This window comes from Mus caroli, chromosome 1 (genome assembly GCF_900094665.2).
Source record: "Mus caroli chromosome 1, CAROLI_EIJ_v1.1, whole genome shotgun sequence".
Lineage (NCBI taxonomy): Eukaryota > Metazoa > Chordata > Mammalia > Rodentia > Muridae > Mus > Mus caroli.
The window spans coordinates 84,578,550-84,606,240 of NC_034570.1; the positions used below are offsets into that span (position 1 = coordinate 84,578,550).

The 27,691-nt window shown below is 45.1% G+C and overlaps 1 protein-coding gene across 8 annotated transcripts in view; it reads right to left on the reverse strand.

Moving 5' to 3' along the window:
- The window catches only part of Hdac4 (histone deacetylase 4), a 242,442-nt gene that overhangs the window by 199,978 nt on the left and 14,773 nt on the right, over positions 1 to 27,691 (reverse strand). For 7 of the 8 annotated variants that reach the window (XM_029480619.1, XM_029480601.1, XM_029480630.1 and 4 more), the window contains exons 2-3: positions 24,933 to 25,037; positions 10,251 to 10,489 (exon numbers count right to left, since the gene is read on the reverse strand). Coding sequence is in view for 7 of the 8 variants with exons in the window: in XM_029480601.1 (XP_029336461.1) it covers positions 10,251 to 10,272 (22 nt within the window). In the remaining variant the exon portion in view is untranslated. The remainder of the gene's footprint in view (positions 1 to 10,250; positions 10,490 to 24,932; positions 25,038 to 27,691) is intronic. The other variant, XM_029480595.1, reaches the window with a different exon arrangement.

Genomic DNA, 27,691 nt, shown 5'->3' on the forward strand with positions numbered 1-27,691 from the left:
CGAATTCCAAGGCAGCTAGGGAGACACAAAGAAACCCTGTCTCAGGAAAAGAAAGGAAAGGAGGGAGGATGTAGGGGAGGGAGGAAGGGAGAGAGGGACAGAGAAAGGTCAGTCAAATGTTATGTGATCGCTACATAAAATAGGACAAATTTAAGTTGTGCTGTTTTTCTAAGGTGGGTCCTTAAGTCTACTCCAGTCATCATGGGGACTGAGAGAGAGTTTAGAACCAACAAAGACTATAGCATTCCATGAGCTCTGAGCTCTGCCAATCTCTTAGTCTCTGTGAGCACTCTACATCATGAATGAATCCAACACCAACAGTTCAAAGCCCACACTCAGGAGGAAACTTCAGCAGCACCAACAGGGGCCTAGCACCACCTCTGAAGCTCTTGCCCAATGCTAAGATCTATCAGGAGCCCATGCTACTTTCCCAAGTGGCAGAAGTTTTGTTTTCAGCCAGATGTGTATAAACCTCACTTTGAAGGTATTCAGACAAGCTACTAAGAGCAGGTATCCTAAATGTAACAGTGACCTGTGATAATTATAAAAGGTCTGAAAGTAGAACACGTTAGAGTTTGGCTTTATAAACAGCATTAGTGAAAATATTATCAGCATAGATTATTTTAGGCAGTGCCTTAAGCTGAACAAACTTCCCAGTGCATGTCTGTAACCCCAGCACTTGGGAGACTGAGGCAGGAAGATCTTGAGTTCAAAAATAGCCCAGGTAATATGGTAAGTTTCAAGACAGCCTGAAACAAACAAAAAAACAAACAAACAAACAAAGTCAACCAAAATGAATATACTAACTCATACTTAGAAGTGTCTGTCCACTTCTATCCAAGCAAAGCCCTTCCACTGTAAGGGTGTCTGTGTGTCAGCTACCCCAACTCCTTATTGCCTGGCAAAAACCTTTGCATAGAGACAGCACAGAGCCACCAGGCTTCCAGCTTTTATCAATTATACAAGCTTGAAGGAAAATCAAAACTGTTTCCTCTCCCCAGGACAGCTCCAGAAAGCACCCAGAACCCCGAGTTCAAGGTCTCCCAGGTAAAGGCAGCCACTGGTTGCATTCTCATGCCAGTACATGCCAACCAGTCCATGAACCTCAGTTGCACTGAGTCAGCTACTGCCGTGCAAGTGGATATGACCCTGCCTGACCTTCCTATCCACCATGGGATGTTTACAAGATGCTGCGCATGCCTGGGAAGACAGAAGAGAGCCAAATCACAGGAAGACATAAAGGTGCATGGACAAATGGAATACTTGCAGAAGCTAGAAAGGAGTCTCAATGAAGACAACCTCAAAGAATGCCCAGCCTGCCAGCTAAAGCCCAGCAGGTGCTTTTCCTGTAGGCTAAAGGCCTGAGGTACTATTCCACAGGAGAGACCCAGTATGACAAGCCCCAACCCCAGCAGCCCTAATTCTAGCTCCAGCAATGGTGCTAGAGATGCACTTCCATAATAACTGCATGGAGATAGACACAAATACATCTTTCAGATGTCTACAGAGGACAGTGATACCTGCACTCACTTAGAAAAAGCCACTTTCCCAGATGAGAATGTCTTTTGCAGACATAGGACTCCCAGTGGAAGGCCCACCAATGAGAACATCTGTCCCTTGCTGTCCTTGATCCCTGGCTGAATGCCTCAGCTCCAAAGCAGACCCTCATTTGCTATCTGTCCTGATGCTGCAAGAGGGACCACATTCAGGTCCCAGCTCACTGTCAATGCCCATGTAGGCTTTCCAAGGGACCCTAACCTCCTACTTTCTACTATCACTGAGGTGCTCACACATATAGTACCAGGCCTAGGATGAAGAGAACTCTGTATGGCTCCATGTTACACAGATGATTTCCAAGGAAAATGTTGGCATTTCATGCATCCGGGTTCCCCAGGCACCACCTCAAACTTTCTAAATGCTTTTAAGCCCCTAGTTTGTAAGTAAGAAAGACTCGTATCTCTCTAGCCCTTTCAATAGAACCAGAACAAAGCACTGGGCCTGGATAGATGACTTGGTGGTTAAAAGCACTTGTGAAACTTTCAGAGGTTCTGAGTTCCAATCCTAGTACCCACCTATTGGCTCTGTAACTCTAGCTCCAAGGAATCAGACACCCTCTTCTGGCCTCTGTGAACACTGGAGACACATGATACAGAGATATACATGTGAACAAAACATCTATACACATAAAATAATAATAAACAAATCTATTTTTAATTTCAATTCTTTTAAAACTGCCACTAACCAGAAGAGAGATGCATGATCATGTGGCCATTGCACTTGACTAGGTCATAAGTTGCAAGCAGCAAGGCAAAGAGTACAGACAGGTCTACATACTGCATCAGTCTGGGAGAGAGGCATGGGCTTAAAGAATGTTAGCCTCTGACAGGGATTGGCTCCATGTGAAGATAAAAATAAGGAGCATCAAGAATTATGTATCATGCTGTTGACTGGCTATGGGAGGAAGAGAGGGAGGGGCTCCCACTAAAAGTAGCCTGGCTTGCTCTTAAACACTATGTGCATTAGAAACAGTTTTCTCAAAACACCAATACTGCCAAATAGTGAGGTCTTTTGAGAAAAACAAGCCACTGAGAAACAGGGCTCTAATTAAAGTCCACTTTCTCCAAGAGATTTCCTGGGAGAATGCAAGAGGAGCAAACCAGCTGTGAGTGTAAACTAATCAAAGTTGGGCCTTTAGCTCTTTCCAGGAGGCTTTAACACCTTCTGTGAAGGTCTAAATGTTGCCATTCCCCACCCAGTGTAGCAGCAGTAAGAAGTGAGCCACAGGGAAGAGATGAAGTGTGAGGAGGACACCCTGAGTATACTGAGGGCCCTTCAATAGGGAGGGCTCCTGGTGCCATCACAAAATAATGCAGTAGGGTGGGACAATGCAGAGGCCAAGGAAGCCCTCACTGGCATCCTGATCTTAGCCTTCCAGCCTCCAGAAATGCACTACAAGTTTCTGTAAACTAAGTCCTATCACCAAAGGGGTTTTATACAGCAGCAGGAAGTAACAGAGACACTGCACCTAAACCACCAGAATACAAGAAATTGTATTCTTTAGTGTGTGTGTATATATATATAATATATATACACACACACACACACACACACACACATACATATATACATGCATACACACACACACACACACACACACACACACACACACACACACACACGGAGCTGGGGAAGCTCAGTCAGTAAAGTCCCTGCAGTGCAAGCATGAGGACCTGAGTTCAATCTCCCAATAGTCATGTAAGAAGCCAGGCACAGTGTCATGGATCTGCATTCCCAGCACTAGGGAAGTGGAGACAGGAGAATCCCAGAGGATCCCTGGCCAGGCAGGACTAAGAGTGACTTACCAGCAAGCCTCAGGTCTCAGTGAAGAGACCTTGTGTCAAAAAACAAGGTAGGCAGCTCCTGAGGATGACACAAGGTTCATCTCAGGTCTTGACATGCACTCACATGCATGTGCACTCACACATACATGAACACATACCTGCCCATCCCAATCTTGGTCATCAAGGGCTGACATGACTGGACAACAACCAATCCCACCATCTAAAGGGAATACAGAGTCAGAGCCGATTTGGGTCTAATGTGAATGTCACTTGTATGAAAACCAATTCATCCTGTTTATGACCACTAAACAAAAACACCAAGATACTTTAGCCAACTTCATAGTTCTTTACAAATGCTATCTGATGCAACTTTTAGAAATATGTAAATTAGCCACAAACTTTATGGCTTGTATGTGTAAAACATACAAACATCACCTATAAATAAGTTTCTTTTCCAAGTACATGGTAACAGCAAGAGTTAGGAGTGGCTGCATTGCTGAGCAGTGCTTTGTAGCAGATCCTGAGCTGCTCAGAGCCCTTGATGAAGCTTACTTCATCTCTGTGTTAATCATTACAGTTTCCTCCCTGTCCATTTCTTATGTTCTCAGGAAATAAGCAGACAGAGAGGTGCTGAGGTGAAGCACTAAGGTTCACCCAAATCCCCAAATTAACACGGTTCACCAGGCACCCAGTCAGTTCCTTCAGTTCAGCACCCCAGGGCCAGCAGAGAGCTCAGAGAAGGTTTGAACCATACCTAAAATGCAGTACACATACCTAAAATGGTGCAAACAGCAGAAGTTTCAGGATGGTTGAGCCAGGATGGCTCAGGTAACACTGTGTGTTAAGGTCACACAGAGCCTCTTTATCTAGATGACAAGATCCTGGCCACACAGATGGCAACAGCAAGCCTAACTCTCTCCCTCCATACTGAGCACTGCCTCTCTACCAGGCCATGTACCCCAGGCAACAAGCATCATGCCCTGCTCTTCAGACTTAGCCAGCGCAGGCCTTCTGGGGGGACATCTTCATTATATGTATACAGCTCTTCTGGGAGCTTCTATGATCTGCCTATTCCTTCACATGGCAAGAATCACTCCATTCCCTGGGGGTGCCAGCAACCCCTAAATGCCAATCTCTGCGTGCTTGGCCTGGGAGCCCCACACATGTAGAGAGTTTGACTAGACTTATCTGAGCCCAAAGCACCCAGAGTTCTGCTCTCCACAGAGAAGCGTGTGTGGGTGATGAATTCCAGTTCCTGGCTGGCCTTTGAAGCACTGTCCTACCCCAACTGAGGCAGTTATTTGATGGCAGGCAATACTGGTTTTCTCACCCACACAATGGAACGGTGGCGTTCCAGCTCACTTCACAAGGTTATCATGCCTTACAAATGTAATGACTGGAAAGCACAATTCAGAACGAACTTGCTATTCATGCTGGTCCCTCAAAAGCACAGCGGTGTTTGACTTGGAGTAAGCAAGTAATCAATGTTGATTTATGATCACTATAAGTTTTAAACACCTACGGTTAAACAGACCCAGTTCTTTAGCTGGAGCGGCTTTGGGCCTTGCACAGACCAGCTCTGGAGGCGGTATGCATCTGCACACCTGTCCACATACGACCTGCCCCCACTGCCAGGCACTGCAATTATGGCCTTTCTGTTCCAGCACCAAGCTGTGCTCAATGGTTCCTAATGATTCGAGTATTGAGTTTTCTGTGTCAAATACATACCAGGAGTTCATTCTTAAATTTCAATATCATTAATCATCTAACATTCAGCATCTCAGAACTCAGAAATTTGCATTTCTACAATGGGGGCTTTGAAAGAAGGACACAAATGCAAATGCTCCCCAAACTGTGTAAGAATTTTCAGAAAATTGCCAAAACAAACCATCAGCACACCATTGACAGTGAATATTCTGAGCTCTTCCCAGTGACAGAGTATTCGTGATTTTTAAAAGACAAAACACAATTTGAAGATTGAAAAAAAAGAAAGGTTGAAAAATAAGTCCTTATGTCTACATGATTTCCAGAACAAATCTTGACTGATTAAGATCTCAGATAATCACGGCATGGAGAAGCCAGGGTGGTGACAACTTGAGAGCTGCACATGCTAGTGGGGTGGTGGCTGGGAAGATGCCAGCAAGATGCGTGTGCTAGGAGCTGGGCAGGAGGCAGCACGAAGCACAGGAAGCAAGCATTCTGGAAGCCTTTCCTTCAGAAAGCAGACTGAAGCACTCCCAGGCTTAACACACTCCCACCCAACTCTGTCCCACTGTCTGAGGTAGCTCATGTCCTTTGCCAGAGAACTTGATGTATGCTCAAAAGAAACGCTCACTTCTCTGTGACCTTGGCCAGCTCAGTCTCGCTCCCCACTGTCTATAACCTCAGAGTGGCTACCTCCTGGTGTCCCCTTCTGTTCCCTCCCAGATCTGCATGAAGCTACTCCTCTCTGGCTGACAATGCTACACAAGGCTATCTATCTCCTTACTGACACTCCTAGGCCTCCTGCTGGCTGGCTACCCCTAACTGCCTACATACCTGTCTGACATCAGTGTGGTCTACAGTGGTCTCTTATACCAGACCTCACTCAGACTTTGCAAGTCACTTGCTACCAGCTGACCAGAATCTACATCTGTATGCACCACAGCCCACAAAATTCATTCCCTATCCTACTGGGCAAGTATCCCTGAAACATATACATTGCAGAGCACAATGTAAAAGTTATAAAAAACATTCTTTTATGATATAATTTCATTACCATTTAATATCTTCATTACTATATAATAACCTTGGCAACCAAACTGGTTAAAAATAAATAAGACTCAAGACCGTACAAGTAAAGGGTAGGACCAGACATGCAACTTTAATCCCAGCACTCAGAGGAAAGAAGCAGGCAGATCCTAGAGAATTCAAGGCCAGCCAGAACTTCACAGAGAGACTCTGTGGGGGTTGGGGGGGGGGGAAGGACTTAAAGCACAGAGCTGGAGGATCTCAGCTCAGCCTAGGTCAAGGGGCAGAAGGCCTCTTCCTGGAGACTCAGAGAACAACCCTAGCCATGTTTCAAACATACAGATTATTATTAAACCAAAGGATGACCCAAATTAAAGCACTGATCTTGGATTCCACAGGCTTCCCTCAACATGGTTACTTTATTTGTAACCCAACACTAGCCAGGCCTCTCACTGAGATCCAAGATAGAAGAACAGAAAGAAAGAAAGAAGGATCCTGGCTCTGATGGGCTTCCTACCTAAGGCCATCAGCTAAGGCGGCACAAATGCCTCCTTGAGGATATCTACTTTCTTTAAGCAGAGACCTTCCCCAAGAAGTTCAAATACACTGATGATCAGTGTCATGTCAGATGAGTGAGTGATCAGGTGACAGGACCAGGGTCTCATGGTAGCCAGTCGGTTACCAATATCTAGGTGCACTGTAACACCAAGGAAGACAGCAATTACTGGGAGGGAAAAGGGACAGGGAAGAAAGAATGGCTGCTCGTTCTCCCAGCAGCCCCATCTGTCCTCCCACTGCTATTTCCAGGGGGACTTGCCACACAGGCAGAGGTCTAAGAGCTGAGCTCACCACAGCCTGCCTGGGCACATCTCAACAGTGAGGGCTTCAGTACAGGATGAGACCAGCAACACCATTCAGAGCTTCTTTCCACAGAGTCCTCACAAGCTGAACCAACCCAAGCCCTTTCCTCAGGCTGCTCACAGTACTGGAAACAGTTATTTAGAGCAATAAATCCCAACAGTTAGGAGGCTTTTACGTCAGAGAGCCAGGGCCTGGCTCTAGCAAAGTCCAGAAAGAAGAGCAATAAAATCATAACGCAGGCCTCACCCAGCACCACAGGGAGTTTAAAGGAAAACAGAGGAGAGAGGAGTTATACACAGCAAATAAAAAGGCCACTTCATCACCAGGCCAAAGCCAAGCTGCCCTGCCAATGTGAGAGGACCCAAAGGCCACAGAGCTCCACCAGGGCCTGATGTGCCACCAGCGCTGCGCCAGGCCACACAGGAGCAGGCAAGAGTGAGCCAGGCAGGCTAGGGCATGGGGCCAGAGGGAAGACACTGGGGTCACAGAGGAAGGAGGACAGGGAACTACGACTTAGTGACAAGGACCAGCATGACTATCCTGGTTCCTTAGCTTTGTCCCAACATAGTCTGAAGTTTCCTGTTCCAGACAGCAAGCTGAAGGTTGGGAGTTCTGTGGAAGATGCTTTAATTAACCTGTGCAAGGCTTCAGGCTCAAATCCCCAATATTAAAACTCCCCTTTATTAAAAATCAATGAGTTAGTTAACTGACTATTCATTCTCTTCCTGAAATCCACTAAATTCAAAATATAAATAAACTGTGGAAGGATTCAAAGCATTCAAAGCAATGTCTAACAATAGAGAAAACCCAGAGGACTCATCTGAAACCACAGGGCCATCAAGCAAGTCGAAATGTCCCCAGTAAGGACCTATGGCCTAGGCACACAGCCAGCTTCCCTCTTGGCCATTCAGAGCTGTGGTAAGCCATGTGGAAGGCACCTGTTATATGGTTCTAGAATACAATCTGTAGAAGACCAGAGGGCTGGAGAGGCAGGAGTCTCAGCAAGCTCCAGACCCTGAACAACAGCCCAGTCACAGTTAATGCAAGCATTCTGAGGAAAAGAATGATCTCGGCACAAGGCAGCTCTATCTGACCCGCAGCAAGAAGACACAGAGGCACACAACCTGACATGAGGGAAAGAGCCACCCAGAAGCTCAAAGACAAACAAGCAGAGGGGCTGGGGGTGCAGCTCAGTGGTGGAACATTTGTCTGGTAGGCAAGGAACCCCAAGTCTGTTACTCAACAAAGGAAAGAAAGAGGGAAGGTAGGGAGGGAGAGACAGACAGATAGAAAAAAAGAGAGTCAGACAGACAGAAAGAAGTGAACAATAATGAGTAAAATTTCCCACACAAAGGGCAAAGACTCCGGGGAGAAAAGTCAAATCCAGCTGTCCCCATTTATGAGGATAAGGCTTGAAGAGGACGGCTGGGGAAACTCACAGAGAAGTAGACAGGACAAGACCCACTAGCCAGAAACAGGCAAGTGTTTTACAGAACAAAATAACAATGTACTCTGGTGACAGACCTCATTAACCAAAAGAATAGTCATTAATTTTTAATTAAGCTCTGGAGGGAAACATTGAAATATATAGAGAAAATGATTGATAATATTAAAAGACTATACCAATTACAACTACAATAGAAAATTTAACTTTTCTCAGAAATCAAGCAAAGGATAGAGGCCATCTTGGCATAAAAACATAATTGAGTTAATAGATATGTAACATGTAGAGAGAAGGTACAGATATTCTTGAACAGAACTAGGTCACACGTATGTGACATTTTTAAGTACAGTACTAAGATATACTTCTTCAGACCAACAACTTAAGAGCATGCTTTTCCTGAAATGCTTAGGGAGCGTTTACAAGATCCGATTGCATCTGTGTCAGGTCACAGAGTATGTGCACCACTTAAACAGCAAAGAGAACATAGTCATTTTCTCCAGCATGCTAGCTGAAATAAAACAATTTCTGCCCAGTGCCAACGTGGTAAAAAGGTAGGAAACTACACCTCCCTACACACTGTAATTACGAATTTCAGTTAGACACATTCTGGAGCAATTCATAGTCACCCTAGAGACATTTTAAACCTGTGTGTCTGCTGGCCCAGCTTTAGCTTCTCAGAAATTAGCAGAAGTGGGGATACTTGTAGTATAGTTCATAATCTATTCACAGTAATTGTGTAATGTCACCTTGGATGTGGGCACATGTATCTCTTTGCATGTTCACACAGGCAATACACACACCTCCATCTCACTGCAGAGCAGGAGGCATACCTTCATATGAGTATCTACTGTACATTTCAGTCTATACAGCTTAATTTTTTCCTGCAATCAACCATAAACCATTTCTTTACAACAATCAATACATGAACAACTGAATCAATAAAACCTTCCTACCTAAATAAAACCTAATCTCTGCCCTCTGAAGCTCCCAGATAAAGCAATGATGCCCAGAAAAGTATGTGCTACCACTCTGTTTCAGGCAATCCAGGAGTGAACAGCCTAGACCCTAAGCCTCTGCTCTATCCAGTAGAACAGTCTCAGAGGCAGCTGACAAAGCCTCAAGCATCCATCCAAGCATCTATCCAGCCTCCTGTGTGTACTCAGGACAGTTCCTACACCTCAAGTCCTAGAGACTACAAAATGCACTACAAGTAGCCAAAAACAGCCAAACGTTCTCCAGGAGACCCACACCTTAAGGTGGGCCAGACAGGGCTCTCTATATTTAACCTGGTTCATGCTTTGCTACTTTCTAAGGTCAAGTCCCATATGTATTTCCCATTTAAAGTCCCAAGCATGCAGTTTCTAATCCTGTTCTGGCTCTGTGACCTTGGATGAATCCTTTGTCCCAGCAGTTCCAAATGGGCTGTTAAGAAGCAGAAAGACTTGTGAAATGCTTAATATGGCTCCAAAGAAAGCAAACCAAGGACACTGGAAAGGCTGTGCAGAACCAAGGTTTCATCCCAGCCAGGGTCAGCACAGCAGCTCTGTTCCTCACTTACCCTGACAGGAACCTCACTCTGCAAGTTACCTATGGTATTTACCCATCACCTACTCAAAATTCTTTTTCCTGGCATCAAGGAAACCCCCTGCCACTGGAGTGGCAGACAAAGCCAGGGCATCCTCTGAATCCCTGGGAGGTCTCTATCAGTCCTTTGAACCAGAAGACAAGAACCCAGTTTCTGAGCACTTGCTGATGCTGCAAACCCACAGCAACTGCCACAGGAAAGCAAAATCTGAAAGGGAACAAGCAGACTGGAGGGACAGTAGCACACATCTGTAAAAAAGAATGCTAGTGACAGAAGTTACAGGCCTTACCTGGATGGCTTTGGGAGCTCATTGCTAGCAGCGTCAGTGCCTTAAGTTCAAAATGGCTCAAGATGTCCAGGTAAACAGTGGCTCCAACACACTCCAAATTTCCACCAGCACATGCAGGAACAAAATTGAGGAGGCCCGGGTCCCAGCTGCGTAAACTTGAAGTCTCACTGGCAGCGTCTTGTAAACCAAGTAATCCACAAGAAGAGCAAAAGTTGTCACCTGGCCTTGCAGAGATGAACCTGCATGGTCAGAGAAGAAAGGAGCCCTCAGTTGGGATGTGAACACCACTAACCTAAGGAAATAGGCTCTGGTTTTCACTCTTCTCTTTCTTTACAAACCCAGGAATTGGAAAAAGCAATTCATACTAAGCCATTCTGATCAACATGAACCACTGTGGTTTGTTGCAAATCATGTGAGGAAAAAACAAAACAAAACAAAACAAAACTGGTGAACTCTCTTCACCGCTGCACTGCTGACATCATAGACTAGTTACCTAGTGGCTGGGCTGTAAAGGCGGTGCACTCATGACAAGATGAGCCAGCAGTATCCCTGACCTCTGCCCAATAAGATGCTAGTAGCACCCCCATCACGATAGCCAGAAATGTCTCAGGGTGTGGGGAGCCAAAATCAACCTCAGTTAAAAGTCTGACTTAGAGATATCAACCACCCTTCCAGAAACTTCCCCATCATCAGCTTTTGGGAGAAGTAGTATAGGAGAATCCTGCCAGTGACACAGAGATGTTCCAAGCTGCACTATTTTGTGAAATACACAGAAAAAATGCCACTGTCCTGCCTCACCTTTTCATTGAGAAGCACCCACACAGCTGCCAACATAAAATTTAGTTCAAATTCTGCTCTCCCACTTGCGTGTCATAAATCATCACCCATGTGCCCATCTTTTATAACTACACTTTTCCAGGTTTTTAAGGAATGCATAGCCATGCAGAAGATCTGAAAGCTATCTGGGGTAGCCCCTCCCAAGAGGCAGGTACCTGGCAACATTCAAATGCAGATCTCCTGTTGTCCTTATCTTGCTCTGCGTTTTGCCCATAGAACCACTGCCCAGATAACATCCCACCCACAGCAGCCGCTCTTGAAGTTCACTCCACATCACTTGGTAAATCCTTTGGAAGGTTCCCTGACCTACACAAGGTTTGGGAAGGCTGCAGGTGTTAAGGCACCATCAAAAGCCCTGGTGATACAAGACCCATGGGTTGAATAGGTTCTCCAGATTTTCTACAACCCAGTCACTTCAGACAAGCCAATGAATGTCAACCTAAGTCTACCTGACTGACTGTGGTTCCAGCGTCTACTGAGGCATCTATTTCATCTCTTCCTTTAAGAATGTGATGAATCCTTTTGGGTTTTTGTTTTGTTTTGGTTGTGGGGGTGGGAAATGTCTCACTGTATACACCAAGCTGGTCCTGAACTCAAAGAGACTGACCTGCCTGTCTCTGAGTGCTGGAATTAAAGGCATCCACTACCATGCACAGCCTACAAATGATTTTACTAAGCAAGTCAACCATCTTCCCTAGCTGCTTGCAACTAACCAGCTCGTCACGTCAAGAGCTGCTCTCTAAAGGTGGCTGTTCAAGGTGTTTTCCAGCTTTATGTTAATGCCTACAATTCTGTGACCCTCGCCTTTATGTCAACTGATCTGCACTCAGTAACACCATGACTTTTATCCTCAGGTTCAGAACCTGTACTGCTCTCGGTCAAGACACCACTCACTTCCTGAAAGGAGTTCAGGTGGCACAATTCTGCAAACCCTGTGGCTCTCGTGTATCCATCCTGCACACAGCTACAGCTTAGCTAGGTATAAAAGTCTCAGGCCACAACCACGTACCCTGCAACACTGTTTCCTTGGCACCATGGAATATCCTAAGGCCTCCTTCTCCAGAGTTCCTGTCTATGTAACTTTTGGGGCTGGGTATAGCTGACTATCATTTTTCTTCTGCCTACATGCTACCATGTCTTTTCTTAGTCTGGAAACTTAAAATATTGCCAGACAGTATGCCACTGCCTGTCTCTTGATTGATTTTGCTCACAGCAAGACCCTTTGAATATATCTCCTGCTTCCTGCTCTGGAAGAATGCTCAGTCACTTTTGATTATTTTTATTCAGCTCATTCTGGCTCCTGGAAAGATTCTATACTGCTGGCTGGACTCTCGCCATAGATCCCATCCCTCTTGCCTCAGACACATCTGTTGTTTATTCTGCATTCCCAGGAGGCCTCTCTGGTACATTCTGCACATGACTGATGAGATCTTCCAAAGTATCATTGTCTTAGTTGGGTTTTTATGGTTGGTTGCAGCAAAACACCATGCCCGAAAAGCAAGTTGGGGAGAAAAGGACTTATTTGGCTTATACTTCCAGATCACAATCCATCATCAAAGGAAGTCAGGACAAGAAATCAAACAAGACAGGAACCTGGAGGCAGAAGCTGATGCAGAGGCCATGGAGGGTGCTGCTTACTGGCTCGCTCCTCATGACTTGTTTAGCCTGCTCTCTTATAGAACCCAGGACCACCAGCCCAGGGATGGCACCATCTAAACTGGGCTGGATTACCAGCTGAGAAATGCCGTACAGCTGGATCTCATGGAGGAGGTTCCTCAGTTGAGGCTCCTTTCTGGCAACTCCAGCTTGTGTCAAGTTGACACACAAAACCAGCCAGTGCAATCAGTTTTCTTCATTGTGGTCCTGATGCCCTTTAAGCATTAAATACTGTTCTCCACTACTTCACTTGTGAACCATCATTTAGCCTCACTCTATCTCTGATGACCTTTCTAGCCAAACTTCTAAAAAACTTTCTTCTTCTAAAACAGGAACCATGTTCTGAGATGGCCTTCCAGGTATTCTGGAACACCTGTTAGCAGGCCCTAAATGAAGACTGTCATATTTATCTTCAAAGAAGAGCCCCTCCAGACTAAAGGACCACCCAAGCCCACTTTCCCTTCCCACCGGATGTCAGCTTCCCAGGGTTGCAACTCCCACCCAAGGCTTCTAGCAAGCTCTCTAAGAAGCACTAATGGAGATGAGCCTCTTCTTGTAACAGAACCCAGAAGTTTTTGTTGTGACACAATACAATGTTCTGGGAAGACACATACTTGCCAAAAATGAACACTAAAATACTCATACAATGGCAATGACAAGAATATACAATATATTCCTTCACAGAGCTGTACCTTTCTTGTGAAATGACAATCTACACATGAGGAAAGATCTGTCACACAAACCCTGTAGATTATGCTCCACTGTCCAACTGACTCCATTTACAATCTCCCAAAAGATGATGAGGAACTTCTCTGGTGTGTCTGTGAGGGCCTTCCTAGGAGCAACTAACTGAGCATTCAGTGCCACCATGATAGAGGAAGCTCTACTCATAGGTTGAGGGGCCCAGAGAATAAGAGAAATGGAATCACCAGCCCAACACCAACAAACCATCTTTCTCTACCTCCTAGCCCACAAAGACTTGACTTGCTCTGCTCTACCATATCCTCCCCAGGGTGCTCAACTGAACCCTTAGAAATCATAGGCTCTTCCTTGTCTCTATCAAGCACTTGTTTACAACAATGATAAAAGTAACTAATAAACATTATACAAGAGCAAGCTGTGAAGGGGACATTAGCATCTGACAAAATAAACTTTATAGAGTCAAGTTACAGACAGGCCGCAGAGCGATCAGTCTGCTGAAGAGTAAATAAAAACCTTGCTTCGCACTAGAAGCAAAACTAAGAGAAGCATGAAGGAAATGGGCACATCTACCATTACAGCTGAGATCTCAATGCTTGTTCCCAGGGACTGTCACAACAGCAAACAGAAAACTAGAAAACACACACACACACACACCAACATGACTCAGTGACACTTACACAACACTGCACAAAAGCAGCAGGGTGCATTTTTTTCACTGTCCTTTAACATACAGAGCAGGTACTGAGAAAGACACCTTCAGGTCCATAAAATAAAGTACCATTAAGCTTAAAAAGCCTCAAGTCAAAAAATAAATAAATTTAAATAAATAAATGTCTTTTACTAAACTGAAATTAAGTTTAAAATCAGTAGCAGAAAACTATCTTTAAAACCCAAAATTTTGGTAGGTGGTGGCAGTGTACCTCTTTAATCCCAGCACTTGGCAGAGGGAGGCAGATCTCTGAGACCAGCATGGTCTACAGAGTGAGTTCCAGGACAGGTAGGGCTACATAGCAGAATCCTGTCTTAAAAGAAAGAAAAAAAGAGCAAAGGAAAGGAAAGGAAAGGAAAGGAAAGGAAAGGAAAGGAAAGGAAAGGAAAGGAAAGGAAAGGAAAGGAAAGGGAAGGGAAGGAAAGGAGAGAGTGAGGAGAGAGGGAGGGAGAGAGAGGGAAGAAGGGAGGGAGGGAAGGAGGAGAGAGAAAATGAGGGAGGGCATGGGAGGGCAGGGCATGGAAGGGAACAGGAGGGGAGGAAAGCCAAAACATTTGTAAACTAAACAATACTCTTCAGTGCACCACACAGCTTTGATCCTAGCACTCCTCAGTGGAGGTAGGAGAATCAGCAGTTCAAGGTCACCTTGACTACATAAGGAATCTGAGAGCAGTCTGGGCTACATGGAACCTTGTCTCAAACAAACAACACTTCATGAATGAAGAAAATTAGAAGGTACTGTGTGTGCAATGAACGAAAATGGAGACACAAGATCAAAACATGCAATGCCCAGAGGGCAATTCTCAGCATTGAATCCCTGTGTTAAGAACAGAGTCTGATTCAGTGTCAGTAGGCTTTACTGTAAGAAATTAAAACAAAAACAAAGTAAACTCCAAATAACAAAAAGGCAACAGCAAAGAGTAGAAATCAATTCAATTAAAAACATAAAAATAAAGTCAAGATGGTGGAGCACACCTGTCAGCCAGGCATCCAGGAAGCTGAGGGAAGAAGAGAGCAAGCTCAAGACTGGACTACAATGAGGCCCTTACAGCAACAGAAGCAAAGGAATGAGAGCCATGGATGAGCCTGGCAAAGGTTCAGTCAGACTGATGATGATGAAGAACTGTGAATTTATGACATCAAGAAGAGCAAGGGGATCGCTATAGACCATACAGACAGTAAAAGGACCAAAGGGAATATCACAGACTGCTTTATGCAGAGGACTTGCATGAAATTAACAAAAGCCTTGAAAGACCTAAATGTCAGCTGTTTGAGAGGAGAGACTCATGGCAGGGCACATCCTCTGGGTCCCAGATCCATCAAAGGGGCACATCTGAAACAATTGCCATTGTACGGTCTGCCTGATGATGGCACTTGGCTTCCTTCCTTCTCTTATATATCTGTTAGCTAGAATTCAGTGAAGAGGGGCCCTCATCTTTGCATTTGGTCATTTCCATTAATGGAGATGGGTGGATATTCTTCTGTGCTGCATGCTAATAATCCAATCCTTGCTTACTCTGGCTTCAGCTCTGTATGCTGGGATCCCATTAAGTCGGTCACATGTGCTTTCCTGACAAGTTTCCATCTTTTTTGTCGAGCATTTGTTTACATCAAGTTCGTGCTGACCCCTCAGATCAGAAGCCAACAACTGCAAGGTTTTGGCCAGTCACCTTTTCCTCATATTAACACCATTCTCCAACAGTGAGAACCTGGCTCCTACAATGTACAGTGTATTTCCTGGTTGTTTCCTCGTACGCTCAGAAGTAGTTTCAAAAGTCCTACACATGACAAACAGGCTCATGAGTGGACAATCGTCCACTCACCACTGTGCTCCTGTCTTTGGCATTCTGTTTACCCAGCCCCTCTCCAGAGCTGTCCGTGTGTCACTTCAAAGCAAGGGGCTGTGCCTCTGCAGGACAGCTGGCATCCATGCCATTCCAATGAGTCTAAACAGTTTATCTTTCTCATATGTGAAGAGTAAGAAATAGAAATATATGGCCGATCCTGGTGGTGCTTGCCTTTAATCCCAGCATTTAGGAGGCAGAGGAAGATCTCCATGAGTTCAAGGCCAGTCTAGTCTGTATAGTCAATTCCAGGCCAGCCTGAGCTACATATTAGGACCCTTTCTCAATAAACAAATAAACAAACAAACCAAAAAAATCAAATTCAGTAGAAAAATATCTATAAAGATAATTTTAACTTTAACATTCTTGTAGAGTTTCCACATAGGCTTCTGCTGAAGAAAGCTCTTATGTGGAATCAAACACAAATACAAAGCAATGCAAACAGAGCAACAAACCCAAGGCAACAACTTCAACAATCATGAACACTGCCATTCTTGCTCCATCCACATCTCCTTTTCCATACACTGAGATGACTAAAATCTACCTATGATTTGTTGCAGGCGGGTTCATCTGTAACCCTATTATCACAGTTTGCTGGTTTAGAGTTGTTGTTGCTGTTGTATTTTAGTACACTGCCAAAGACATGGTAAAAATTAGCCTCAGCACCATGGAACTGGAGTTCTGTTACAAGGAAAAGGCTTTCAAAAGGGCTCACCTTCCATGAGAGAGTTAGAGTCCATGGTCCTGATCAGGGCAGAATCTGATGAGGTCTGCAACAGGCTGTTAGGACAGCATAAGCTGGCTGGGGACCCTGCCTTCCATTAAGTCACATACCAGCCTCTGGAGTTCCTTCTTGGCCAAAAGACAGTCACTCCCCTGTGTTACTACAGACTGTTTGGGGGGTGGGGGGGGGGGAGACTAAGGATGACTAGAAATGAGAAGATTGAGGAGTCAGGTCCAGAATCCACGTGCAGTCCAGTGTGCAAGCCATTTGACATAGATCTGTGGGACCAAACAGCCCAAGGAAGGTCAGAAGACAGTGAATGAGGCTCATTGGCTTAGGGTGCTCCAGGCACCACACAACTGAAAAGACCGCGTCTCTAAGAGCCAGAGATGATGAGTAATTCTGATTTATAAACACCTTCAGGACAACAGTGGCAGGCGTGGTCATCCTGCTAAGTCTAGTCTGACACTGGACACAAACTTTTACAAGGACATCTCTATCTCTACCCTGGCTTCATAGAGAGTAAGAGACACTGCGGATTAGTGTGCTGGGTTACCTGGGCTCTTCCCTCCCGCAAACCTGGGAATTCTGAAATCCTAGTTGCCTTGACTTCAAATGACGTAAAAAACCTTCCAATCGGCAAAAATCATAGGAGCTATAAATCTTTAGTAGGAGAATTTCTTTTAAAAGTTTTTAAGAAGCTACCAAGAAGAGGTGTGAGCAAAGAGAGCATGTTCTGTCCCCTACCACACCCAGTGGACAGTGGAGGAGCAGCAGACAGTTAATGACACCAACAAGCTCGAAGTGGCTAGAGTGGAGGGACGAAGGCAGATCATCTACAGGATCCAACAGGCCTGAGTGGGAGGGAGGGCATGCTACTCTCCCCAGGGCTAAACAATGCCATCTTGAGACCCTCACCAGAAAGAGCAGTAAGACAGGAGAATAACTGGAAGGGTAAGGTCGCCATTCACACACAGTACACCGAGTACAGAGAAAACCCACAACAGTCAACCAAGAACTATTAAAATGTCTATGTGAAGTCTGTGATGTAAGAGGGTCAATATAGCTAATGTTTCTACACACCAGGGACCAATAAAAATAACACAGAGAAAAGGTAACATTTATGACCCATCAGATAGCAGCAAATACCCAGGGCTAAATTTATGAAAAAGATGTAAAACTTGTACTAGAGAACATAAAAATATATAAGTAAAATTAAAAGATTTAAATAAATAAACGAATATTCTACATATGTGGTTTCAAAGACCTAACAATGGTTCAGACATCAATGTTCCCCAATTAATTGGTAGTCTATGCAATCACTATAAAAATTTTAATTAGAATTTTTGTGTAAATTGACAAGTTGATATTAAAAGAAACACAAAGGACCTGAAAGACTTACACTCCCAATTATATTGATTTATTATAAAACTGACATTTGAGTGTTAGTACAAGCCAAGGAACATAATATTCTAGAATATAACCAATACAAGCAAGGTCATCTGATAACAGCCAAGAACCCACCCTAAATCCCAATGTTTCCGTCTTTCTGACACAATGCTTATGTCATGACCCATCTAGCAACCTATCATGAAAACAGGAGATGGGTTACAGAACCAGTCCAAAAGATCACAAAGACCAGTATTTTCATATAGTTAGAGAAATCTCTATGGACCATAAAGCTAAATAAATAAGAAAAAAATAAAGAAAAGAAAAATTAAAAAGAAAATGAAAATTTTCAACTTATCTAGACTCAGCAGAAGAGAGAAAAGACAGCCACATAGCAGAAGCAGCCTGCCACAGAACATTCAACAAGAAACCGATACCCAAAACTCACAAGCAATCCCACAAACCTGAAGAGCTGACAACCCTATGTGTGTGTGTTGGGGGACGAATGGGCTAAAGGCAAGAACAGGAACTTTATAAAGAACCAATCAACACACCAACAGGTGCTCTACATCCATCAGAACAGTAAAGTAACAATGAACACTAGAGCAGGACAGGACGAACTCATCAAAATGTCTACACTGTCTAAGCAAAGAAGCACCACGTATTAGTGAGACATGGTAAAACTGCAGCTCTCACATTCAGCCTTCAAAATGTGCAGGACCCAAGCACCCAGGAAAAAAATCCCCAAGTGACAGAAAATAATGCAACATACACAAACCCTGCTATGTCCCTGAGATGCCCACTAATGCCATCCAGGACAGACCTGTTTTCTAGTCATGCCCATGAAGAGAGACAAGGAACTAAGATGTAGCTCAGTTAACTACCTGACAGCCTAGGATGAACAAAGCAACAGATTTGATCTCCAACACTATATAAACTGGGCATGATGACACAGACTTGTAATCCCAGCACTGAGGAGGTAGAAGTCCCTCAGCTACATAGTGACTTGGAGGCTATGTGAGACTCCAGCTTAAAAAAAAAAAATTAAATTAAAAATCAAGGACTTATCAGCATATTCTGTGATAGCCCAAAACTGGATTATGGAATACTATGCAGCAAGAATAAAACTGTACCTTCACACAGCCACAGACAGACCACACTTTTACAGTGCTAAACAGAAGCAGGCAGACACAAAGAGTTCACCCAGATAATGCCATGAATATAAAATGTGTAAAGGGATAATGTTGCTCTTCAGTCTTGGAACAACCTGAAGAGCAATGCAGAACTATAAGGAAGAAGAGGGAAGCAAGTGAAGAGCTAATACCTGCCCTCATCTATGTGAAGGCACGCAAGAGCAAAGACTGGAATATACAACCCAAATATGCTTGCTGGCACGTTCTCACACAGACTGGACCCCATGAAAGGTTGGGAGATGGGACTCAGTTCTTCAAAGACCATCTTTTATCACAGAAGTCCAAAACAATACCCACTTGCCTGTCTTGTCAGTGTGCATGCACCTTTTACCTGGTTCTCTAGCACGCAAATAAATGGCTGACAGTACAGTTCTCTCCACTACCTTCCTACAATCTCCATGCACACAGGAAGTCTGCCATTCTCCCTTGAAACAAACCGTACAGAAAAGAGCTGACGGTGCATATTACACCTAAATAACAAGGCAGACCCAAGTCAAAATGGTCAAAAAGAATAAATGCATATGAAATGCTAACCGATGTTTTGATTAAATGCTTACCTTAATCTAAATCTTATTAAAATTTAAATAAATTGTAAGCAAAAAAATGAACAGTACTGTGATTCCTCATACTTACAGTAAGCATTTTAGTAAGCCCTCTTGTCCTCAGCAAATGAAATATGGGCTGTAAGTTTTGGCGATTATGCTTTATAAGTTTGCTATTTTATGATAGATGGCTCACACACTGAAAGACTACAGATTTTTCCCCATAATTTGTTAGGACACATTTATAGTTTACTTTCATAATAGACTCCATACTTGAAAGTAATAAAACCCCCTTTCACTGTGTTCTAACAGGAATAAAATATGAACTACTTCACAAATCTACAAGCTAAGTCTAAACAAGCTGAGAAAGGCTACACAGGTGGGTGGAAGCAATGACATCTTTGATCCAGCACTCAGGAGGCAGAGGCAGGCAGGTCTCTGAGTGCAAGGCCAGCCTGGTCCAAAGAGCAAGTTCCAGGGGAGGCTGTACAGAGGGCAGGTTTCTTTCCCATGTGCTGAAGGCTATGACGAAGACAAGGAATGGGCAGCATGCCTGTGCCTGTCAGCATCCTCAGTGCCTGCCATGCTTTCGTTACAAAAGGGTTCCAAGAGGCTTCAAAGCCTCACTTTGGGTTTGAATGAAAACTGTGGCATTTGAACACTTGGTCCCCAGTTGTTGGTGGCACTGCTGGGGAGGTTTACTAGTGCAGCACTGCTGGAGGAAGTATGGCATTTGGAACAAATTGAGACTAAAAGAACTGTGCGGCTTCCTGGTTGCTCTCTGCTCTGCGCACGCAGTTGGATGTGTCAATTCTCAACTTCCCTCTCCTGCTGCTGGGCCTGCTACTTGCTGCTCCGCTTCCCCGCCATGATGGACCCTTATCCCTTGGAAACTGTAAGCCAAAATCAACTCTTTCTTCCATAACTTGCCTTGGCTATGGTATTAGATCACAGCAACAGAAAGTAACAAAGACACTCACTTAAATGGACTAGTAAACAGAGTGTCATCCTTCCATAGAACCAGGTACTCAGAACCAGTAACTTGGGGCAGTACCAGCCACCTGCACAGAAGCCTCACTTCCAGTGTCTCAGATGGAAAACAGTGAAGATGTGTTCCCACTGACAACCACACAGACACCATGTAAGCAGCAGTTCTCAGTGCACTCTGGAGCCTCCGAGACCCCAAAGCCTTTTCAGGGGGTTTTTCATGCTTCTGTGCTTAGCCCTTTCCAGGGTACTGTGGCACTTTCCAGATGTGTGAGAACAGCCAAAAGCACACAACAGGCATGAGGTCATCTGTTTCTCTCTTTTCTCACCACAGTTCAACAGGCAGCCTTCATCCAGTGGGTAACAGCAGTGCACTCCTCTACTTTGAGATTTGCGTGCTCACAGCAGGTAGCTATTGTGCCTTAAACCATGGGCCTGTCACACAGATTTCTCTGTACCCATGTTCATTCAGCCACACCTACAGTCACACCATCATAGGGGCACTCATTCCATCACCACCAACCTGAATACAGACAGACTACCCTCCAACTGTCCTACAATCAGGGCAATGCGTCTGGATTTGGGCAGAGTGGAAGGCTCATACCCTGGTTATCCATTAGTGGGTCACAGTGGAACTTGGGGTTGAATGAATCTGCACATTCACACTCCAACAAGAGCAGGAGATGGGTTTTGCCACAGCCCCTTGTGAAATAGGTGCTGGTTATCTCCCTTCTACCAACCTGTGCATAAAGTACTCTCTGTTACTGTCAGGGTACTAGAGTACTAGAGTGTTCCTTCCGCATGCTGGCAGCCCGCTCCTTCCTGAGCTGCCCTTGCTTGAAATTCACTCATTCTGGAGTCAGCCTCTCAGTTGTGAGGCTCTGCATAAACATGATTCCTTTTCCAAACATTTTCCAAATCTCTAATCTACTAGCTGAGTTGGTTAAGGTTATTTTGCCTTCTCTCAAGTGGAATTTTTACTACACCAACAGTGGTGTCTGGAGCAGCTTACAAGACCTGAATGGATGAGGACAAAGCCCAAATGTCTCTGGAGCTCCCCCCAGCCCTGAGAGGTGAGGCAGTTACTTCTTATGTGAACCTGAATCCATCTTGGATTTCTATGAACAGATAATTCACCACTAAGTTGTAGAGGAGTGGTTCTGATGCTCTGATTTAATCAGGAATCTGTATTTACTGACTCTGAAGGTCCTTGCCCCAACTGGGTTTTGATCTATCAATAAAGATACCAGGGGCTAAGCCGGGCGTGGTGGCACACACCTTTAATCCCAGCACTTGGGAGGCAGAGGCAGGTGGATTTCTGAGTTCGAGGCCAGACTGGTCTACAGAGTCAGTTCCAGGACAGCCAGGGCTACACAGAGAAACCCTGTCTCGAAAAACCAAAAAAAAAAAAAAAAAAAAAAAAGATACCAATGGCCAATGGCTGAGTGGAAAGAAAGAGGTGGGACTCCCAGGTTCCTGCCAATGAGGAGGGGAGGGGGGAGGGGAGGGGGAGGGGAGGGGAGGAAGAGAAGACAGAGAAACTAGGGGGAGAGAAAAGGAACAGACTCAGAGCTGCTGAGGAGATCTTCCAAAATGTAAGCGGGAAAGGAGAGCGGCCCACAGAAGGGAAGCCCAAAAGTGTCTTGGCCAGCAAGACCAATGAAGTAACCAGGCACTGAAGTTGAAGGAAGACACAGAGGTGTTGAGCTAGGAGTAAAGGTAACTGGGCAACTATGTTGAGGGTAGATTTAGAGGTGCTGAGCTAGGCGTAAAGATAAGAGCACGTTAGCCATGGATGGCTTAGAACTGCCCAGTCAGAGTTAGCCAAGTGGATCTAAGATAACTCCTGGGCAGGTACGTGCCTGTGACTTGCTGGGAACTTAGGGAACTTAAAGCAGTGTAGCAAAAACTATCTACTACACTAAGTATCAACCAGAAAAATGACCAAACAAAAACAGAAATACAAAGACAAGATAAGGTAATGCAACACTTGGGGGCATGCCAGAGAGGCAAGATGCTGGGGACAAACAATGAATAGTTGAGTGTGTTCCAAGACTATGCAGAGGAAGATCAGAACCACATTCCAGGGAAACCCAGAACTAGGCTGGGCGAGTGTCAACATCATCAGCCACAGGCATCAACAGAAATCCCAAAAAAGGAGAGGAAGGAAGACAGCTGCTAAAATGGAATGACTGTGATGATGATGAGGACGACGATGACAATGGTGACAAATGAAGTTAGTGATGATGGTGATGGTGGTAGTGGTTGTTATGGTGGTGGTTGTTGTGATGGTGATGGTGGTGGTGATGGTGGTAATGGCAACAACAACAAGAAGAAGAGGTGGGAAATGTACTCTTCAAGTAACAGAAAACAAAACTCAAAGTTCAGACAAATATTAAAACAAGACACTCAAAAGCAAGCACACAAACTGTGGCACTGGGTTTTCTGCCAGTGACTCGTGGCCAGTGTGCCTGCTGTTCTGGCTTATATACGCTGAAGGAGAATGATTTAGACGTAACAAGAACAGCATGGCCACCATGGTCTCACTGCCACCTGCTAACTAAAATGGCATGTTCCTATATCAAGTGTGCAGTCAATCAACATCTGCTCACAAAATCCTTGTCTGCAGCCTAAGCAAGGCGCAGCACCCTCCAGGCACCTACTCAAATTCCCATGAGGTTTGGGACCTAAGGCTGTCTTCTGCTGAGAGCTACACACCTCCTCAGTGCACCCCGCAACCCACCCCCGAGAAAGGGAGAGCAACTCAGTTCCTGCTCTGTCTCCACCTAGAGACCCCACAAACCACACAGGGCTGTACCCTGACCAGCCCAATGTCCTTCATTCTGCTACTGCTATCTGATAAGGGACAGAACTGGCAGCAAGTCACATACAGAGAGGAATCACATACTGAGAGGGAAGGTGCATGATTTATCAGAGCCAGCACCCACCTGCCCATGAGCATGGACAGGAAAGAGGCCCACTAGAAGACAGAGGCATGGTGTCACCTGACTTGGTCCTGTGTTGAGGCTAGCAAAAGGAGGCTGGCTACACACCATACAATGGCCACCTCAACTGCCTGGTGTCTGTCACCATCACAAGGCCTTTCATTTTCAATGAACATTCTATGAAAGCAAATGTCTTATTTCCCATTCACCAAAATGAATGGAGAAGGCCCAGTGTCAGATGATAATACTCATCTTAGGGAACGTATACCAGAATTGTCCGTCTGTCCCTTCCTTCAGCAGACCTATGTGAGCCAGTGCCTCTTGGCCTGCAGCCAAGACACAGACCTGGACCAGGCCGGGCCCATGTAGGTGTACTTTTCCAAAGTTGGCCACAAATAAGCATTGCCACTACTGTGTGACAGCTCCAGGACCTGTGCTGCTGGGAGAAGACAGCACAGCTCGCAGGAGATACCACAGTCTGAAGCAGAAAAGAATACCGAAGGCTCATTATAAAAGGAGACAAGAGTGCAGGGAGAGGGATTAAGTAATGGCCTCCAAGACAGGGACTGTGAAATGGGGGACAAAGAGGCTGAGGACCAGTCAAACAATGGTCTGCAGACAGCAGAGAGCCCCCATGCTGCAGACACACTCCTGGAGAGCGCCAGAAGACTACCACACTGAGAGGAACAGCCACGCCCTTCCTGATTTCTTCTGCATGCTCTTGAGCTGCCTGAATCCCTGGAGGGGTGCTAGTTACCCAGCCTTCAAACCACTTGCTCCAGGACTGTTTCAATGGTCTCCAGGGCTGGTCAATGAGGGTATGTGCGTATTACTCTCCTCTCTGAAATCATTCTGCCTCTGATACAATGGTCTTTCAGAAACAAACTCTGCAGACCTCTCTAGCTCCACCCAACTCCCAAGCTCTCCAGTCTCACCGTTCACTCTTTCATTCCCCAGGAAGGATGACCTGCACCAACATGCTCATCACACAAGGGAATCTCCATAGTCATGGAGATGTAAAGTGCCAAAAGCAATGAACCCCAGGGTGGAAGGAAGCATACAAGGAATGGAAGAGAGGCCTATCCTTCCCCTGGACAAATAGAGCAACTAAAGCTGGAAACTCCCGAGGCGAGGAGAGGGAGACTGAGACTTACCATGCAAAGGACACAGGGGTGCATGAGAGGAGTTTGGGAAAAAGAAGGACTCAATACGGTTCCACTTCAGGTACAGGTATGGGAGCCCTTGTCATGAGCAGGCTCCTGCCAGAAAAAAAGACAGTCATGATGACACTGTGAGTGCTGGTGATTAATAAATTAGAGCTCAAATGCCTGAGCAGGCGGATCCATTCAGCTCCCACCTGCCCATGCGGTTACCAGCTGCTCACCTCTTCTGCAAAAGGTAGTCCTAGCTCAGCCTTCAGATATGATCCCTGCTGTCCATGAAAGCTATATCCCTGGAGGGGTGCTAGTACCCAGCCTTCAAACCACTTGCTCTAGGATTATGTCAATGGTCTTCTGGGTTAGCTGCCCTCCCAATTCATGGCCTGGTCACCCTCATTCTATCCTCACACCACCTAGGTACCATCCCAAAATGTCACACTCAGCTCAGCCTCACACTGGAGTGCCAGGCTGAGCTGAGTCCTGACCCAAGCTCTGAATCTCCCGAGCCATGTGATGGTTCTCTGCACTGGGAACTCCAAGACTTCTAGAGACCAGCTAACAGCACCTGCCTCTTCACAGGTCATTGAGAAAAAGCAATAATAGTGTCAGTGAATAGGGTCTGGCTCTCTCAGAGACACTCAGGATGCTGGACAACTACAGGTCAATTCCTCCAGTCTAGGCTACATGGTAACTGCAGGGAGAAGACAATGCAGACCACAGGCTTCAGTTTAAGAGTACAGTGAGGAGTCACTGGTCCACTCCCTAGGAGCAGTACCAATTCCCTGCTGAACAGGCATGAAAAAGGAAGGCATGACCCCTGAGCACCAAGGCCAAGAGCTGAGTTTGATTCACATAGAAATAGAAGGCAGAGAGCCTAATCAAGTTTGGAGGTTTGGACCATGTCAGCAAGCAGTAACTGTGAAGAGATACAAGCCCTGCAGTGACCCATGGGTCTCAGTCCCCAAAGGCCTCCTGTCAATTACACAAGTATAGACTCGTGTGCACACACATGCAGACACCAAATGTACTTTGCAATTATCCAGTATGTTATGTATTATTAACTGATAGCTATGAAATATAAACTACCATTACATATCACATATTCCTGCTACATGATTACTTCTTAAGAGTATCTGTCACATCACTTGTATAATACACACCACCTACAAACACTGGTCTCATCCCACTGGGATTTGTTGTTGTTGTTGTTGTTATTGTTATTTAGGGCTCTTTTATTTTTTTAGGAATGAGCAAATGTTTGTGCTCACCATGGAACTAACAAGAACATGCATTTTATAAAAGTCACCCACCTTCAACCCTACCATAGCATGTACAGTTTGAGCTCTGGGAATACTCTGCAGTTGGTTGTGCTACTGAACAGTACACCTTCAAATGGTTAGAGCCAAGTTTCACACTTTTTAATTTTAAAAAGCTGTGTGCACATACAAATCTAATAAATTGCCAAATTACTTGGTTATGTGGATTTGTTCCACATCCCCTCCCTTCAGAGCTGCTGCCTGCCCTCTTCTACTTAGCCTTTAAAGTCCACTTCAGAGAATAAGGAAAGACACTCATGCAAACTTCTCAGAGCACAGGGACTGGCACCTTCATTAGAACCTGCAGGATGCGGAGGATGAGGACATGTTCATGTCCCAGCTACTGGTAAGACAAGTGGCAACAGACAGCAGTCAGCACATAACACACACATCAGGATGTGTACAAGGATCAACAGAAACTGAATTGTCACCTGGTCATGGGAGGAAAATGTCATCTCATGGGGAAGAAAACAAGTGTGACAAGCCACCTCCTGCCTGCCTCTCTCCCTCCCTGCAACAGAAATGTGCAGCCTGAGAGCTTCCAGGGAAAACCAAGGACTCCAGTGCATTGTTTTGCATATTCTAAAAATGCACTATAGTTGAGCAGTCTCCTTTCATTCTGTAGTTACTACCACACAAATACGCCTCTTTATTATCTCTAACTGTATCTGACCACTCTGCTACGAAACTAAGTTCTAGAGGCTCAAAACATCCATTCTTCAAAGCTTAAAAGGACAGAGAAAGAAAAAGAACAGCAAAGAAAAGGATAAAGGTACAACTTCATCCAAAAGCAAAATATGTAAATGAGAGCTGACTTCACTTCCTCATCCCCAAATTAAAAATGATCTGTGTAACTGGTCCCCAAGTAGTTTCATCTCTCTGTGCAGAAGACCCACCCTCACTCCAGGAGTGTTCAGGTCAGGGCTTCTGGGCCAGTGCTAGCAGCATTTGGAGGTAGTTAAGTAGTGGGGCCTTCCTGTGTACTGCAGGATGCTCAGCAGCCTGACTTCAACCAACCAGTTGAGTGACAACCCAGACCATCTCCATCCAGCTAAATGGCTCTTTAGGGAAGGATGGGTCAAAAACACCTAGGGCTGAGAACCCACCAACAGACTCGACCCTGAGTAATACAAATCTCCACACGTTGTCCAGCATGAAGACTGGCTCACTGACCACAACATGCTCCACATCAATGGAAATCACACAGCCAAGGGTATCACTGCAGGTATCACTAGGGCCCCAGTTTCCTGTGCTTTCAGCCTGAACACAGAATCCCACCACTGGCAGCTGGCTGCCCAAGCTAGGCAGGGTATGCACCCACGGAACAGATTAAAATTAGGCACCCTAATTATTAAACTGTCACTGTAAAAGCTGGGAATACCATTTTTTTAAATGAATAGGAGAATTAATGGATTTCTTCATTTGCTTGCATTTGTG